The sequence below is a fragment of the Ostrinia nubilalis genome, chromosome 20 (assembly GCF_963855985.1).
Source record: "Ostrinia nubilalis chromosome 20, ilOstNubi1.1, whole genome shotgun sequence".
Taxonomy (NCBI): domain Eukaryota; kingdom Metazoa; phylum Arthropoda; class Insecta; order Lepidoptera; family Crambidae; genus Ostrinia; species Ostrinia nubilalis.
The window spans coordinates 13,550,096-13,569,504 of NC_087107.1; the positions used below are offsets into that span (position 1 = coordinate 13,550,096).

The 19,409-nt window shown below is 38.9% G+C and overlaps 2 protein-coding genes across 2 annotated transcripts in view; both read right to left on the bottom strand.

Moving 5' to 3' along the window:
* Positions 1-4,253, bottom strand: part of LOC135081915 (dystrophin-like) — a 105,754-nt gene extending 101,501 nt beyond the window's left edge. Inside the window, exon 1 of the mRNA XM_063976697.1 lies at positions 4,063-4,253. Coding sequence (XP_063832767.1) covers positions 4,063-4,253 — 191 coding nt within the window. The remainder of the gene's footprint in view (positions 1-4,062) is intronic.
* A 2,160-nt stretch (positions 4,254-6,413) lies between these two features.
* LOC135081916 (dystrophin-like) overlaps positions 6,414-19,409 on the bottom strand; it is a 284,223-nt gene continuing 271,227 nt past the window's right edge. Inside the window, exon 4 of the mRNA XM_063976698.1 lies at positions 6,414-6,590. Coding sequence (XP_063832768.1) covers positions 6,414-6,590 — 177 coding nt within the window. The remainder of the gene's footprint in view (positions 6,591-19,409) is intronic.

The window sequence follows — 19,409 nt, forward strand, 5'->3', positions numbered from 1 at the left end:
ATAGACGTGTACACGTTAACAGTCGACTAAGCAATCTAAAATCAAGTCAATTAACGCAAGACAATGCCGGATGCTCTATCAGACTATCAATGTCGGGACGAGAACCTGTGACTGACACACTGACAAGTTATTGGGTTAACTGAACACCGATATAGCTCGCTTCAGTCTGACAGACAAAAGGCGCAATCGAATTACTCCTACTGAAACGAATTAGCAATGTCGACGCAAAGAGAAATTGCTGGCGAATTCGCATCAGGCGTAACCGTTCTTTTAATATCGCTAAAACAATTCCATAACCTAAATAGGAAAAGATCAAAAGCTTTTCCATAAAGGGAATTCGCACAAAGAATATCCCCCGAATTTCTATATAAGATAAAGTAGTTCTCGATTGAGTGGCGAATACAATTTCCCTACTTTAATTTATTTTAAAATCCATCCCTGTACATTTTGGCGGAGTGACGCGAAATTCCCTAATAATTTCCCTTCAAATTGGCCGCACCCTAATTTTCACCTGCTTAATTGCGGGCCTGGGGCGATTTGTCCTAACGAATCCTGTCGGGTGCGGATAAAGTCCTGTAGGATACATATTTTATACTTTACAAGTGTCAAATTCTCAAATTAGATGATTATGGCCGAATTCTCGTTTTTTTCGGTGTATTTTAAATAACGTGAGTTGAAAATTTCTATTCATTTTCGAATTTAAATGCTTGAAACTGATAACACTTGAAAATTGACATTTCTACCAAACTCAATCGGTTACCTACATTTAATTTAATGAAACTGGTAAGATCGTTTTGCCTCCTTCCAAAAGTTTTGCTCTAACTGGGTCCACATTGTATAAAACTGCTTTAATTCTAACCCCCTTACTAATAAAATCTTACACACTCGTTAAACGGTAGTTTAAAGTGACATTTCCACACTAAACGTCACCTTAAACAAGTGTTCAACGAGTGAATAATTTTTATTAGACCTAAAGTGAGCGAAGTAGTAAAGTAATAAATTATTGAGTATTGAACTGTAGACTCCATGTTTGTCTGTTATTTACTCACAATACTAAGAACAAATTTTACTCATCACAGTATGAGATAAAAAAGGAAATAATGGACGAGTATATCGTATTAACTGTTAAATTCGAAATTCCATCTGGCTTTTGAAAGCTACAGCGTTTATCTTGCATTTCGTCTACATAATGAATTAAAAAGATGTATCTGCGTTAATTTATTCCCGATCAGGGAACGGGGGGACCATTATGCGCGTTATTTATCCGAACACAACACCCCCCTCAAGGGAGGGGATGTAGAATCGATGCGTGCAGACCTTGGGAAGTTGAAGAATTATCGTGCGGACAGATTGTTCGAATGTTAAAAACGTGACGGTTCATTCATGGGACATTAAAAATTCGTGGAAATATTACTCACATAATGGATTTGCTTGTAGACTTATTAAAACTTAATGCAAGGTTTTTATTGCCGATCAAGCTGCAGATCCTAACTACACAGGAGTTGGGTGGGAACGAATTAAACTTTAAATTAGTTATTAAGGACCTTTTTCACGATTTCCCCGAGTAAAGTTCTAAGTAGGTAGTTACTTAGGTACTTCCTTATTAACACTATTTGCAAGTAAAAGTAACAAGAATTTATTATTAATTTTACCTATGTCACCAGTTCGTCAAAGTCTTGTCAGAGTTGCCTACTTGACACTTTACTGAGATATGGTGAACGAGGCACCTAAATATTATGATAAAAATATATGGTGTGATTCATGGGCACTTTTTAAATTTATACGACATGGCATGGGTGTCGTATAAATTTAAAAAGTCCCCATGAATCCATCCATCAAAAGAATCGCTCTGCACACGCATGAAACACAAAAAAACGAATCCCAATGAATAACAGTCAACGTTGAATAAAATACAAAACGTAAAGTGCACATTCCCGCCATGACAGTCGCGTTCCCGCCAAACGGCCATCTGTCATTCGCGAGTGACATTTCAGAACACGTTCGGAAACTGGACGCGTGTTTAATTTGTAAAACGCCAGAAAAGTTTCATTGGCGCAGATGTGCTCCCACTATGAAAGTGGGTTGATGAAAATGGACTGTGGTCGTAATTTATTAACGAATATTGTTTGTGTAATGGCGTCGTTTTTATGAGAGACAGAAACAAAGCATACAAAAATAGTAAGGAGTTCAGAGGTGATTACTTATTTCGTAACTTTTCATGAGTCATCTCATAGAATTCAAGGGAAATTGTTGGAATGAAAATGAACTATTTAAAGTGTTTACGGGACTATTCCCACCTCTCGTTCCCAGTGCTGCAACTCCTGTGCTGCCAGGATTTACAGCTTGACCGCCATTAAAAACCCAATCAGTGAAGGTCAAGTTTGTCCCGGGAGGGATGGTTAAACTGTTATTGGACTCGTCAGAAGACATGTTGGGGGAGATCGAAAAGTGTTTAAAAAAACTCATATTGTAGGATGCAAATTCGGTTGTCAACTTTCGTCAAAATGTATTCCTTATCACTTCACCGAATGGGTTGTGGAGTCCAAACAATCAAATAGGCAAAATCCGAAATCCCCAATTTATTATTTCTCTTAAGCGGGACGTGGCACCAGAATAAATGAACCTTGCAAAAATTAAAATGTCGATAAATCAAACGTGCCGACACCGGTTTTAATAAACTGGGGGATAAATCTTCGCTCGAATTGAAACGAATTTCGCAAAATATGGAGTAATTTGAAAATGTCACAGCTGGGACTTTTTGACGTTCGGGTGATGGTTTGGGATGATTGTTTTGTAAATAACATGTAGATGAGCAAACCGCCCGGAGCACACGCAGTCACGGTTCAAATTCCGGTTAGAGACAGTTTTGAAAAAGAAGCGAATCTAATGAATTAAGGCATGGTGTTACCAAGACATTCATGTGTTTCTAACTGACTAGTCATGGACGAAATCATCAATTTGCTTCCTTGCATCGATTACAAAACCAAAACAAAATTAATGAAAGCTAGAAGGCAACATAAATTCCGATTCTCCGTCTTCCAGGACACAGCCCAATCACTAAAGCAGAATCGGTAGTTGACAACTCAAATCCACAAGATGTACTAAATTTGCATACAACAGAACACTGAGCCTAACACTGGCACTTTATGGTAGTTGAAATAGGTGTTATTTTGCGAAAATGAACAGTCAGATTCAGATGTGCTGTCGACGGTACACGAATTTCAAGCCTCACACTGTGGCACTTTATGCCCTTGCAATAAGGTCTTGTTTTGCCACGAAAATGTGGTGAATTACTAAGTTGGCAACACCTGCAAGTGCAGTTGTCCGTTTATCTGTTACGTCACGTCTGCGTGCGCACGGATAAGACGCGTCAGCTGGCTGTTGTCTATGACCGCCTATTAGACATCTGAATTCTAACTAACCCTGTATAGACCCTCTGTAGAGTCAGTAGACTAAGTAAGGGGCGAAGTGTATTGGTACTTAGGTAATTGGGATTTTTGCGTTTATCGAAGTATATTTAGAAAATGATTTTTAGAATAGTGGCAGGCGCAATCGCCCAGTAAGAGTAAGGTCGTCGGTTCGAGTCTAATTAAAGGCAATAGGTACTATCATCTAGTCATCTATTCTAGGTTTAGAGCCTCAATTCAAGAACCCCTTTGCTCCACCTTTCGTAGGTTTTCCGACAGATTCAGGCCTAGATCTATCCTCTCTATTCAATAATTACCTTACTCCACTTTTTGCAGATTTCCAGACATACGAGTACACAGACTTATATCAGGGACACTAATATGCATAAAAGAAGGGTATTTTCACAACGAATGATGCAGATATGGTGGTGCCAGCGTTGATTCAACTTCTCCCGTCCACGTTTCATAGATTCTCTGACTGAAACGGACCTAAAAAAGTACCTAAAAGAAGGGTGGCGCTCACCTGATGGCCATGCTCTTGGCTTTAAGGTGGTGCCAGCGCTGGTTCATCTCGTCCAGACTCAACCTTTTTACAGATTCTCTAACCGATACGGACCTAGGTCTATAACAGTAACAAAAGAAAGGTGGTGCTCACCTGATGGCCATGCTCTTGGCCTTGAGGTGGTGCCAGCGCTGGTTCATCTCGTCCAGGCGGCGCTGCAGCATGACGGCGTCCTCCTGCGAGGACAGCGAGCCCAGCAGCCGCCGGCCCGTGCCCGTGAGCGACGCGTACACATCCCGGTGCGTCTCGATCTCCGACTGATATGGATCTACTACTGTCCCCATTCAAGATCCCCGTACTGCAACTATCGAAGATTCTTCGAAAGATACGAGGCTAGGCCTGTCGTCTCCATTCAAGAAAACCTTTACTCCACCTTACACAGATTCTCTGACAGAAACTGACGTTGGTCTAGAACCCTTTTGCTCTACCTTTCCTTGACAGATTCAGAACCAGGCCTATCCTCTCCATTCAAGGATTCCTTTACTCCACTTTTCACAGATTCTCGGACAGATACAAACCTAGATCAGTGACACTAATATAAAAGACGAGGGTTGTCACACCTGATGATATGCCCTAGCATTTATGGTGGTGCCAGGGCTGATTCATCTCGTCCAGGCGTACAGTACCTTTCAAAGATTCTCTGACAGTATCGGAATCTCGGATGGACCTAAGAAAGGACCTAAAAGAAGGGTGGTGCTCACCTGATGGCCATGCTCTTGGCATTGAGGTGGTGCCAGCGCTCGTTCATCTCATCCAGGCTTACTCAACCTTTCATAGTTTCGCTGACTGAAACGGACCACAGAAAGGACCTAAAAGAAGGGTTTTGCTCACCTGATGGCCATGCTCTTGGCCTTGAGGTGGTGCTAGCACTGGTTCATCTCGTCCAGGCGGCGCTGCAGCATGACGGCGTCCTCCTGCGAGGACAGCGAGCCCAGCAGCCGCCGGCCCGTGCCCGTGAGCGACGCGTACACATCCCGGTGCGTCTCAATCTCCGACTGATATGGACCTACTACTGTCTCCATTCAAGATCCCCATACTGCAACTATCGAAGATTCTTCGAAAGATACGAGCCTAGGCCTGTCCTCTCCATTCAAGAAAACCTTTACTCCACCTTACACAGATTCTCTGACAGAAACTGACGTTGGTCTAGAACCCTTTTGCTCTACCTTTCCTTGACAGATTCAGAACCAGGCCTATCCTCTCCATTCAAGGATTCCTTTACTCCACTTTTCACAGATTCTCGGACAGATACAAACCTAGATCAGTGACACTAATATAAAAGACGAGGGTTGTCACACCTGATGATATGCCCTAGCATTTATGGTGGTGCCAGGGCTGATTCATCTCGTCCAGGCGTACAGTACCTTTCAAAGATTCTCTGACAGTATCGGAATCTCGGATGGACCTAAGAAAGGACCTAAAAGAAGGGTGGTGCTCACCTGATGGCCATGCTCTTGGCATTGAGGTGGTGCCAGCGCTCGTTCATCTCATCCAGGCTTACTCAACCTTTCATAGTTTCGCTGACTGAAACGGACCACAGAAAGGACCTAAAAGAAGGGTTTTGCTCACCTGATGGCCATGCTCTTGGCCTTGAGGTGATGCCAGCGCTGGTTTATCTCGTCCAGGTGTACTCAACCTTTCTTAGATTCTCTCGACTGAACCGGACCTAGGAAAGGACCAAAAGAAGGGTGCTGCTCACCTGATGGCCATGCTCTTGGCCTTGAGGTGGTGCCAGCGCTGGTTCATCTCGTACAGGCGGCGCTGCAGCATGACGGCGTCCTCCTGCGAGGACAGCGAGCCCAGCAGCCGCCGGCCCGTGCCCGTGAGCGACGCGCACACATATCGGTGCGTCTCGATCGCCGACTGATATGGACCTACTACTGTCTCCATTCAAGATCCCCATACTGCAACTATCGAAGATTCTTCGAAAGATACGAGCCTAGGCCTGTCGTCTCCATTAAATAAATTCTTCTTTGGAATAAATAAAGGTGGACCTTACTCAGATTCCCCGACAGAAACTGACGTTGGTCTAGAACCTTTTTTTTCCACCTTTCGTAGGTTTCCCGACAGATTCAGACTTAGTTCTGTCCTATCCATTCAAGAATTCCTTTACTCCACTTTTCTTAGATTCTTGGACAGTTACAGAGCTAGATCAGTGACACTAATATAAAAGACGAGGGTTGTCACACCTGATGATATGCCCTAGCATTTATGGTGGTGCCAGGGCTGATTCATCTCGTCCAGGCAAACTGAACCTTTTAAAGATTCTGTGACAGAAATGGACCTAAGAAAGGACCTAAAAGAAGGATGCTGCTCACTTGATGGCCATGCTCTTGGCCTTAAGGTGGTGCCAGCGCTGATTCATCACGTCCAGGCGTACTCAATCTTTCATAGATTCGGTGACAGAAAAAGACCAAAGAAAGGACTTAAAATAAGGGTGGTGCTCACCTGATGGCCATGCTCTTGGCCTTGAGGTGGTGCCAGCGCTGGTTCATCTCGTCCAGGCGGCGCTGCAGCATGACGGCGTCCTCCTGCGAGGACAGCGAGCCCAGCAGCCGCCGACCCGTGCCCGTGAGCGACGCGTATACATCGCGGTGCGTCTCGATCTCCGATTGTAGATCCTGGGGACAAGGAGAAACATGTTAATAGAGTCGTAAAGTCGTTTCATCGTCATAAGGTAACTTAGTCAACACTACAGGAATACGACTCCAATTTGCAACAGGCAAATGGAGTGTACACTTTCCATGCAGGTCACAGCGGTTCGGAAGGTCTGTATATTTCTCCTTTAGACGCCTCGGATGACATTCGCGGAATGACTGGGGGATGTCCTATTCTACTCTGCCAAAATCACATGGCTAAAAATGCTTTTAAAAACGAGGGTTTTAAAATGCGTTTTAACACGTCCCAGCTGCAAGCTCGGCCACTGCTTCGAGAAATATGGACAAAACTGTACTTCAAAAACACTTTTATGCAATAATTTTCGGCTGTTTTAGTGCTTTACTATTATCCTGGCTATACAAGAATTACAGCGTGCAAATGAGAGAGAAACGGGTGTTGCCACTGCGTCTACTCAATTTCCCATTTGTTCCTTTTTCAATAAAAAATATGTTGACGTCTATTCTATAATTTTAAGATCGCTGTAGTTATTTTTTCTTAGACAAAGCGTCAAACGTGTTTACCCTTATATGTCTACATTTATTGCAACAAAACCGGGACATTCCCAAGATCATGATTCACCGCTTGCAGTAAGCGTCCAATTTGTCGTAGGTAAGGATCGGGCGAATAATGTCGGCCATTTCGGAGAGGACGGCCGTATGAGTTTGGGTTTTTGTTGCTTTTGACTCAATCCCCGAGTTAAAGAATTCTGGGAAAAGTTTGTGGAAGACATGATTGTTTTGATTATAGCAATTATTAATGAATAATATCTACTAAAATAACTGCATTATAATATCTCTCAGTAAATAAATATTTCGCCAAAGCAGAGCTGTCTTACTATTGCGACAGAATAACGTATTACTATACTTTGACAAGTACAATTAATCTATCTATATAAATAACTAGCTGACCCGGCGAACTTTGTTCCGCCTTAATGGCAATAAATAACGGGATAAAAAGTATCCTATGTCCTTCTCCTGGCTCTAAACTACCTCCCTGACAATTTTCAGCTAAATCGGTTGAGCCGTTCTTGAGTTATAAGTGGAGTAACTAACACGACTTTCTTTTATACAGTGTGTCCGGGCATGTAGTGATCAAACTTTAAGGGCCAAATCTAGGGACAATTTTATCGATAAAAATACTTCAAATTTGGGACTTGACCCATTTATCTCAAAATTACAAGGATTTAAGTTTTTAATTTTCAGTTTTCACCACTTCCTTCAAAAACAAGTGAAAGCGTGGGTAGCTTAACATTAATAAGCAAATATTTTATATCATGCGATAGCCAATAAAATCTGGGGGCACGGCAGTGCCCCCGCCAAGTCGAGCGCCAAGCAAACACTGCCGTACCATCCTTTACTGGAACCATTTCGCCGCATTTTCAGGCCCCTATTTGAGAACCTCTGGATAAGACCAGAACGCAGAAATTTTCGTCATCTAGTAAGCTATAATCACATACTTAAAATCCAAAATTTCAAGTCTGTAGGTCATTTAGTTCCGAAGTTAAGCGAAAGCAAAGTTTCGCATTTACGACACTCACTCACTCACTGATGATCATCAAAATAGAACTAGTACTTCCCATAAACTCAGAGAGCTGAAATTTGGTACAGAGTTAGGGTTTAATGGCCACATAAAGGGAAAACTATAAAAACTAGGAAAATCGAAGATCTGGAGTAACACCACATTCATAATCAATACTACTCCGGCACCGTGGTGTTCGCCTGTATCGCTCACCGCTAGATGGCGCTAGCACTAGCAAGCGGTGTCCAGATTTTTTCCTTTCTAGAGCCCCCCGTCGATTAAGTTGAATGTTGTGTAATTTGCATTTCGTTGATTTCGTTTATTATATTGTAAGGTTCGATAAGGTTATGTTATTAAAACAATTCTGATTCGTTGTCCATTTTAAAGGTCGTTGAATTTATTTGTGTTAAATATCGTAAAAAATGTCAATAAAACGACGACGTTAAATAATTTTGCCACTTTCTACAAAAAGTAGTGAAATCCCACCAAAAACATTCTGTAAAAAACTAGCCAAGTCTCGATGGAGCTGCTTGTTTATCTCTAAAAAGTAATGAAATCTAGACAAAGTCGTGCCAAGTCTATGGTTCCTTACTGCAATTTCTTTATTATTATAGTTAATGTTGTGTGACTTGGCCGTTCAACTATCTTTATTAAGATAATCATACATAAGTATTATTGAAATACGCAGCTTTATTAAACCTACAATTGACTGGTTATTGTTGAATCAACGTTTTCCAAGTGGCAATTTTCCATCGTCAATGGGTAGCGGTTCTGGCGACTGATTGGTGCAATGGTGTCATGGAGCACCTGGTTTTGTCACCCTTCAACGGCCAAGTCACACAACATTAACTATAATAATAAAGAAATTGCAGTAAGGAACCATAGACTTGGCACGACTTTGTCTAGATTTCATTACTTTTTAGAGATAAACAAGCAGCTCCATCGAGACTTGGCTAGTTTTTTACAGAATGTTTTTGGTGGGATTATCTATTAGTAGAAGTAGAAAACAGACACAACTTGTGTCTACATGTCATACATTTTATGGGAGTAAGAATGGTTTTAATTAGAAAAATACATGACTTTTTTCACTTCTTTTTCAGTTATTTTCCAACACAAGAAAAACCAGGTCGTTAAGGTATGTTTTATTTGCATTGTATTATTAGTATTTGAGCTATTCTACAAAACGAATGTAAATTTATTAGTCTACGTCTATTAGTTTCGACGTAATTGTTGAACAAAGATACCCCTTCCCAGCGGTTTCCATAGTAATCGGAATAGGTTGTGTGATTCTTTCAGGCAGTGCATTTTCGCATGTCGCGTGCACTATGGAAACCGCTGGGAAGGGGTATCTTTGTTCAACAATAACGTCGAAACTAATAGACGTAGACTAATAAATTTACATTCGTTTTGTAGAATAGCTCAAATACTAATAATACAATGCAAATAAAACATACCTTAACGACCTGGTTTTTCTTGTGTTGGAAAATAACTGAAAAAGAAGTGAAAAAGATCATGTTTTTTTCTAATTAAATCCATTCTTACTCCCTTAAATTGTATGAAACTTGTGTCTGTTCTACTTCTACTAATAGATAATTTTATTGGCTTACGCATGATATAAAATATTTGCTTATTAATGTTAAGCTACCCACGCTTTTACTTGTTTTTGAAGGAAGAGGTGAAAATTAAAAATTAAAAACTTAAATCCTTATAATTTTTCGATAAATAGGTCAAGCCCCAAATTTGAAGTATTTTTATCGATAAAATTGTCCCTAGATTTCGCCCTTAAAGTTTGATCACTACATGCCCGGACACACTGAATATACAAAAGATGAATTGATGTTCGTTAGTCTGATTAAAACTCGAGAACGGGGCTGGGCCGATTGAGCTGATTTTGGTGTTAAAATGTTTGTCGTAGTCCAGGGAACCAGCCATTTAGGCGGAACAGAGTTCGCCGGGTCAGCTAGTAAATTTATAAAAAATAGCTAAATAGAGTGTGTTTCAGTAAGCAATTGAGTAGCGCAGTAAAACGTTACACATCTCTACCTCTACTAGGGTTATACAAGACAATGCTGTATCAATATCTTATTTATTTGCTACTGGATACTGCCTTACTTAGCCATATATCCTAAAGCTCTAATGCTTAACGTCTATACAGGGTGGAAACGTTAAGTGATCTCACTCGATTATTTCTAAACTATACAAGATATCAAAAAACTGATTACTGATTCTGAAAGTGCTTCACAAGCTCTTTCAAACGGTACCAATGATAGGTTACAAAATAAACTGGATCCATTCGAAAATTCAATGTTTCCAGCTTCCATACATTTAGTACAGCCACAGTTATGATACTCATGTCTTGTTAATATTATAGCAAGTAAAGCCTAAAACCAATGTTTTCCAAGAATAATTTTTAAATAAGAATGCAATTTACTAGTTCATTTTAAGTTTTTATTATTTAATTTTAAAAAATACTTCTGTTATTGTTTGGCTGGCATACATTTAGTATGGAGGCTGAAAACATTAAATTTTCGGATATATCCAGTTAACTCTGTAACCTAATATTGGTACCGTTGGATAGAGCTTGTGAAGCACTTTCAGGATTAGTAACCAGTTTTTCGATATCTTGTATAGTTTAGAAATAATCGAATGAGATCACTTATCGTTTCCACCCTGTATAGCAGTTATATGCAGCTTATCTTATAAAAACACGCAAGTGCCATCAATTCCTTAGCAGACCTGGATCCAGGAGCAACAAAGGCTTATTGGATGCGGCCATAAAGGGTTAATATTACGCGCGTGCGCCGCGATAACCGCCGCAAACAGCATCAATATTGCTTGGCTAGGGACGGCCACGTATCGATAAAAATAATGTCGATACGTAAGCATCGATCCGCGAACAATATAATTTCTAACGTGTCTAGTGTCTAGGCAGTGATGATCTAAATAGAACGTTTCAATACAAATAAATAATAACATGAAACTGGTTAAGATGAGTTTTCTAGACTAGTGAACTAGGTCAATTTTCATTTTCAAACATGAACCAGTGTTTGTTTCATTTTCAAACATCAATTAGAATGCTAGCTGATGTTTCAAATGAGCCTAAATTGTAAACTTTACATTCCTGCTTAAAGCCTTCCAAAATTTTTAGTGCTTTTTACGCTGTGAGCGCGGGTTATTGCATCAATGTAAAGCAAATATGTTATTTTGAAATACTAAAAAGATGGGGCATCATAATCGACCATTGACAGCGATTTTTTAAATTATAATGTATTTTAAGAATGTGATTAAATTGCTACCTATACTTTATGTGCAACTTGTTGAGCATAAGTACTCGTTTATCGATACTAAAGTCCTACCACGCCCCACCCCTATTCAACCTTCGCCAGCTCGCAGCCAGGTAAGCAGCACGCTGTGTGCTCAACCCTTAACCTGCGGCCGGTTCTCATTACCGGGTCTTTTAAGCCCACTCGCGAACCGCAGCGTTGCCCCGTGAATCTTGCGAAAACACATTACTTTTTGTATTGAGAGTGTTCAGCGGTTTTTACTCATTTTGAAGCTTCTGTTTGCATTGGGTTGGGTTTACGAGAAATGCTTGCCGGTGAGAGGGTTGAGATTACGAATATTGCTTATTCTTAGTATTGAAATTGAAAGAAAGAAAAATTGGGTGACTTGTTCCTTGATATACTAAGAAAGATAGAAAAATATTGGGCAATCGATTTAAATTTTTAAATATGTCTGAGTCATTTTTAAATATGTTTTCTCTATTTACTTAGAATAATTAAAGAACTCTAGTTCAGATTAGTAACTGTTAGATTTCGATGCGATGCGATAAAAATGTTTTTTTTTTTAATTTTATTTGCCTCTCGCAGGATTTAAACCCGCAAACGCATCTGATTATATTCCGGTACAACAAGTTTTAACAATAAATCGAGTGAGCGAGCACTGAAGAAAAACAATGAAAAAAAAATGTCCAACATTTAAAAGTAAACGTAGAGCCCAGTTTTCTTGCACTGTCAATTTAACACTTCCTTCACCCTATTACATTCTACATGTCGACCCTTAAATCTTCAAAGCCCGGGCCTAATAGATACCCGCAGTTTGTCTTCGTTAACCGGAACCCGGGTCCCTTACACCCGGGTCCGAGAGACCCGCGGTGAGAGCCCTTGCACAAAAATCGCTCGTAGTTTAGGGTTATTTAGTGACGCTACGTAAGCAGTGCCGGGTTTAAAAAATAATGTGGGTCCGGATTATTTATACACAAATCTGTTCAGCCATGCAAACAGATTTTTATTCCGTTGTTTATTCTGCTTAGTCTCTGTTATATGGTAAGAAACGCCCATTATTATTTTAAAACATAATTTTTGTAGATAAAAAGTTTATTCTGAATTTTAGATTCTGAATATTTGGCAGACTGATTACAAAATGCCAAAAAACTTTTGTTTATTGAGCTCATATTATGTTTTTTAACTGCGTTCAAATAATACATCAATCATGACTCTAAAGTACCTACGTGACCAAATATTTTTACACATATTATGCCTTTAATACTACTTATTTTAATTACATAATTATAATTAAAGTCATCTTACAACTTCGTGACAATTTCGCCATTACAAATTACACACACACATCAGCTTATACATTTTTGTTGCAAAATACCCCGTATTACGACCAAATAAGATGCCGCTGTGATTTTTGATGAGCTATCTAATTTTGTCCATCAACTCACTCTAAAACTCTAAATAAACAACTGTCTCTTTCAAATTAAATTATTATGCTCTCATTTGCACAAAACGAACTACATATGTCTATAAACTCATTTGTTCGCTCGTTTCAGCCAAATGACGTCCACTGCTGGACAAAGGCCTCCCCCAAGGTTTTTCACAATGAACGGTCCTGCACTGCCCGCATCCAGGCTCTTCCCGCGACCTTCACCAGATCGTCGGTCCACCTCATAAACTCATTAAACTGAAATAACTGTCTCCTCAAATTATCGGTTTGTTTTCCGTTACATCTAAAACCGACAACGTCGCAATACACTCAATCGGCCCTTAAACAGCGCGAACTTGCCGAAACAAGTCCCAAAGGAGAGGATTAACACTCCACACCGCCGGAACTTTTTAATTAAAGCAAGAACATCTACTAGGCTAGGAGCTAGAGAACACCAGAACTACGTTATTTTATAAAAGCTGGAATGTTTGTCAGCGCATGCTCCCAAAATAGGTAAGAACGTTGCTGGTTACTGCATAAAAGCTGATTTTTATACATAACTAAGTAGCTGTGCCCGCGACATCGCACGCGTGGAATTCGTAATTTTCCCATGTTTTCTTACCGTTTAAAATTCGAAGATTCCCTGGACTATGAAGATAATTGTCGTGTCTACGTGTCCTTGTTTCAAAAACCGGGATAAAAATTATCCTATGTCCTTTCCCAGGACTCAAACTATCTCTATACCTTTCATCAAAATCTGTTCAGTGGTTTTGGCATGAAAGCGTGATAGACATAGACAGATAGAGTTACTTTAGGGAGGGAAGTAGGAATGAATATTTATTTATTTATTTACACACATATTTACTATTTTCACAGGCTAACCCAATATAATAGTAATGCCAATCATTTACAATAATTCAAATAATAAAATATAACGGTAGTTAGTACCTTAAAGCTTTTATAAAATAACGAAGGTCTGACGTTCACTAGCTCTTAGTCTATGCGGGCCGCTTTATACCGCGTAAGTTTTATAACGGCCGCAACTTGCCCCGCGTTTGCCGTGCGACTTGTTTTTATGGCCTTAAACAATAAATTACGGAGACAATAATGAAAGCATTTTATATTGTTTAACTGCTTTGAGACCTAGATTGAAGTGATTAAGCTTCTGAGTCTTAAGAAAATCTGATATCTTTTATTAGAAAATTAATATTGTGGTTAGGGAAATCTTGGTCATCTGGCTAAGGGTTTATCTGTATTTTCGGGCTTAACAAGCACTCCTCCAGACGACCTGATAAAGGTAGCAGGAAGGCGCTGGATGCAGGCCGCTACCAACCGTGCGATGTGGAAGTCATTGGGGGAGGCCTATGTTCAGCAGCTGTTGTCCTGTGGCTGAAATGATGATGATTAAGCACTCCTGCTAGCATTCAGTTTTGTGTTATTGCAGATTGTCTTTTGTGCATATCTAAGGCAGTGTTGCACCACCTAACTTTTATCGTAACTATAACGTTATCCGGTGTTTTTGTATGGATTTTGACAGATTTTTGACATTTGTTGAAGTTAAGTATGTTTTTAAAAGCGCTATTAAGCCTAAAAATTTTGTGCCAAAACTAGGACTAGGTACAACTTAAAAAAGTGTTTTGGTTACAAAGTTAGGTTTATCACTAATGCTTCGAGCCTTAGATATTCATTAGTTAAACTATCTACCCCTAGATAAAGTGGGTCAGCTAATTTGCCAAAGACTACACCGTTGGCCAAAATTAGCTCCGCCACAATATCATAATTCCTGTAGCCCGGCCATCAAGCCGTACACTTCATGAGGGAATAAGGTGCTTCCACATTATGTTTTGTATCGCGAACGAGCGCAGCAAAAAAACAAGAAAATAACCACAGTTAACTTCTTACATTTTATCTTATTATTAACATTTTAATTTGTATTTTATTCTGAGGTCAATAAAATATAGTTTCCAATAATTTAACTACAAAGGTAGCTCAATTTCTCTAAAATGCTGTGCAATGATTCTATTTGTTCAATAGATATTACTTTGTCATAATTGAATGGAATTAAATAGCTCTCTATCAGAGTAAATACAAATGAGTAGGTCATCTTCATAGAAACGCCCGAGCGCGGTTTGTATGTGAGCTGACCTACTCATTTGTATTTACTCTGTATCTATCTTGTATTTAGAAAAAAAAAATTGACGGGTAATGGAAGAGCTGTCGCATTTCTTGGTCAACGAATCAGTTTGGCCATTCAGCGCGGTAATGCAGCCAGCATTCTGGGTACGATTACTTTTTGTAAATTAGTCTGTTTGTTTTAGTATCAACGAATTTTTTTTCACAATATTCGTGGACATGCCGTATCACGTTCACATTCGGGGAACTCACCCCAATGTGCCGGCACCCTCCGATGCAAATCTGTAAAGGTGTTGTTTGTTTTGCGCGCGTTCGTTAGCGTCGTCAATCATAATGCCCGCGTTTGTTCTGCGCGCCCTTAATTAGTACGGGACGCTTTTAGTGGAGTTTGCGAGGGTTTTGATTTTAGGTTAATTTTCAGGATAATACGGCCAGTTGAAGGTATTTTAGCTGAGATAAAGTGGCTAAGGCTATAATCTGAGTCTAACAATGACACTTTACATAGTTGATAGGTGAGTTTCTTTAACAAAAATATAGCCTATCTGATGTACAGCTGACTTTTATGCCTAAAACTTATTGTAACATGTTTTGAAGTTTTTCAAATCTCCATGAATTTACTTGCTTTTGTGTTAAGTAGAGGGTAATTTTTTTAGAAATGCTTATGAGTCAAGTCTTTTTTGCCAAATTAATCGATACCTAGAAGTTCAAGCTTTGAAAACCCAAACACATTTGCAAATTTTCATAATACATTATCAACGAACATTCATCAGTTTTTTCACAATCCAATTTTTGCTTGCTCGAACACAATCCTCGGAGCGTTCGTTTAAAAATCACTTTCCATCAGAAAGCATCGGAACAATAAAAACCGGAAAGAACAAAGCAGATACATCTCATAAATCCAATTACACCGGTTTCATTACGGCTGAAAACCGGCAATTGTCCATTTATAGTCCGACGCACCGGATCGCGTCGGATCGCATCGCATCGCATTAATTGAAAGCCGAAATCTGTTTCGCGTGAATTTCGCATTTGCCTCACGTTGTTGTTTTAAATTCGGTTGTATAAGTAGGGTGACAGCAAGTGTGGCCTATGGTAGGACTTCTTGCTTTGAAGATTAATAAGAAAAAATAAAAACAGTTATTATTATTCTACCTGTATCATAATAAAGCTGTATGTTTTCCTAATAAAGAAAATAAAATAAACAAATAAATAAATGCGCAATAATCTGAAAGGAGTAGAAGTCAAGGTCAGCAAAATCCAATTATTTTAAAAAATCACACTTATTTTAATTACTTAGGCTCTTTAGCCTTATCAATCTATACTTATCTATCTATACTTATAATAAATATGTAGAGAGGTCAATTCTGTACATGAAATATATTTTCAAAATAACTATCAGGGGGTGATTAGTGATCGATACTGATGCCAAAAATGCAATCAGTAAAATTTTTGTCTGTCTGTCTGTCTGTCTGTCTGTATGTTCCTTATAGAAACAAAAACTACTTGACGGATTTTAACTAAACTTGGTACAATTATTCTTCATACTCCTGGGCAGGTTATAGGATACTTAGGAATTCCCACGGGAACGGGCATTAGCGGGAAAATCCTTTTGTATGAAAAATCTAAACCGCTTAAGTTAGACGCTTGAAATTTGGCATGTAGGTACCTTATTAAACTTAGACTCTTAGAGCTTAGTTACAACAAGGAATTCCCGAAATTCTCACGGAAACGGGAACAAGAGGGAAAATCCTTTTGTATGAAAAATCTAAACCGCTTAAGTTAGACGCTTGAAATTTAGCAAGCAGGTACCTTATTAAACTTAAAGCTTAGTTATAACAGGATATTGCAAAATTCCTACGGGAACGGGAGTTAGCGGGAAAAAACATTTGTATGAAAAAATCTAAGCCACTTAAGATAGACGCTTGAAATTTGGCATGCAGATACCTTAGTAAACTTAAAACTTAGTTACAACAGGATATTGCGAAATTCCAACGGGAACGGGAGTTAGCGGGAAAAAACATTTGTATGAAAAAATCTAAACCAGGGGTAAAACGGGTTCCACGCGTACGAAGTCGCGGGCGGCAGCTAGTTTAAGATAAATAACCATGTTGCTTTTTTGTCAGACGCACATCAAGTTTAACAAAAGTGTTTTCAAGAGTTACTTTCGCAATATAATATTTGTATAGATTGATAGTTATATTTGTATAGTAGTTACTACAAGTATTGTTATTTATTTGATAGACATTGTACAATGTAAATAGGCACTAGCACTACTCAGTATTATAAAACTCATCACAAAACTTTTAGAGAATCCTTCGTGAATATCAAGAGTTCATTATTTTTTACACTTAACATTTTTTTACGAATGTAATAATGACACTTCAATATCCTCAAAAAATCAATTGAACTATGTCACCCCAATCTTCACAGGTATTTCCCCGTATAAATGCACGCGGTTTTCCCGCAGATTTATTCTGTACCCGCTTTAGTCTGTGGTTAAAAAAGTGGGCGTGTGTAGTTGTCATGTCAAACGGTGAAAAAACAGCCGTGTTGGTTTCAGCAACTAAAGTCGGGGTGTCAATTTTATCATAGTTTACGGTTTTATCGTGGTGTACGAATTTTTGTCACTCGATCATACTAAAGTAGTATTTTTAAATTGATTTAGATGAAGTAATAACAGAAAATACTCGTCTGAGAAGAGAACTGGCGTATTTACACCTGTATTCACAAACATTACCATGAGGTCTCACAGTGCGCGTGAAAGCACAGGGTGACACACGAACCAATCACAGAGCTCTATTCAACGCTGTGCATTCGATTTGCTGCTTCACTCGTTTGTGAATAAGGAAGTTAGTGTCCCAAAACAGTGGTAGGGTTAAAGTAATACTAGAACGTGTAAAAGCGCTTTTTAAAAGCCTATTTTCAGAAAAAAATGTCATGTATGAGTCATACAATATGACATAGTCATACAGTATGACTTAAACTAATATAATTGTAGGTATACAAAATTTTTATACATTATACCGTAGAGATAAAACTCCTGACCTCTGGTCTAATAACAGAGTTCATAACCACTATATCAAAAGCAGTTCGATTTGGGTGGTCCCATCGCTATACATCTTTTAAGATAACTCAGGCCAAGGATCATTAGATAATGTTTAATTGAAATTCATAATGATTAAATGGAAATATTATGAAAGTCATTAGAAGTATCCATCCAATATACTTAGACTTCATTATATAAGCGATCCGTCTCCTGTCCGACGCCTCGGGATTTATTACAAGATTTACCTGAACACTTTTATCCTGGCTGTTATTTGCAAAGATTAAAATAAGTACAGATAAGATAATGAAAAGATGTTGTGCCTAAGAAAATATTTTTGCAATATTTACAGCTCTTAAACTACAATTTTAAGTTTAGCGCAGCAGATTTTATGTTATCTTAGACAGCAACAACTCTAATTTGAACAAACACTGGATTTAAATAGTAAAACACGGGTCTTAACGCGAAGTTTATTAATGAGTTACATTGAAACACTGTCCCACTATCCCTATGAGGCTTTGACACAAGCACTATGTACTAAAAATATTAAACCAAAAATGAATCAAATTAGGAATAAAAGGTAGTTAAATTCCAGCCTCCGATTGGTGGAACTCAACCACGGGCTTCATTCTTAAACTGTACATTCACCTACCTACACTAGAGCGTTGTTTCAAAGTAAAGGTCTACATATAGCCTTTGTAGTTTTACATGGATATTTTATTTTATGGTCTTTTAAACTAAGTACATTTTAAGGCTGCCGCGACACAAGCACTGCTTAGTGCAGCAGCCGCTAGAAAAACATTGTTACAACAACCTTTTGTAGGCAATAAATGACTAATTGTTTTTTAGGTAATGGCGACAATAATACTGTCTCAAATCTTATTTTCTGCCTACAAGCAACCGCCTCATCTGCGTTAACCTACTCTATGGCGGGCCCAGGTGTGGAGCCGGTTGTGCCGTATCGTTAAATTGATGCGGCCTTAAGCCTGGCTTTACTACCCTCACTTAATAATTCAGATCTTATTGCAACTGCGTTCACTTCGAGAACCAATCTTGGATTGATTGAATTCCTAGGTGATTGTTTTAAAACGGAAAACATACCGTAATAAATTTTGTAAGTCAAGAAGTAACGTGCTAAAAACATTTGACGAGAGATCATTTTCAAGGCGAGAGTGAATAAAGAAAGAAAGAAAGAAAGAAACATTTATTGCCATGGACATCACAAAAGACAAAAGATGTAAATAAAAAAAAGCAAATAAGACAGAGGTGACATAAAACATACAATGGAAGAGAAAGTAAACTGAGCAGTGCCACCCTGTCGCACAGCGATGCCCATCGCAATGGGACCCCACTCAGCATATGCCGTGGCCCCCGGTGA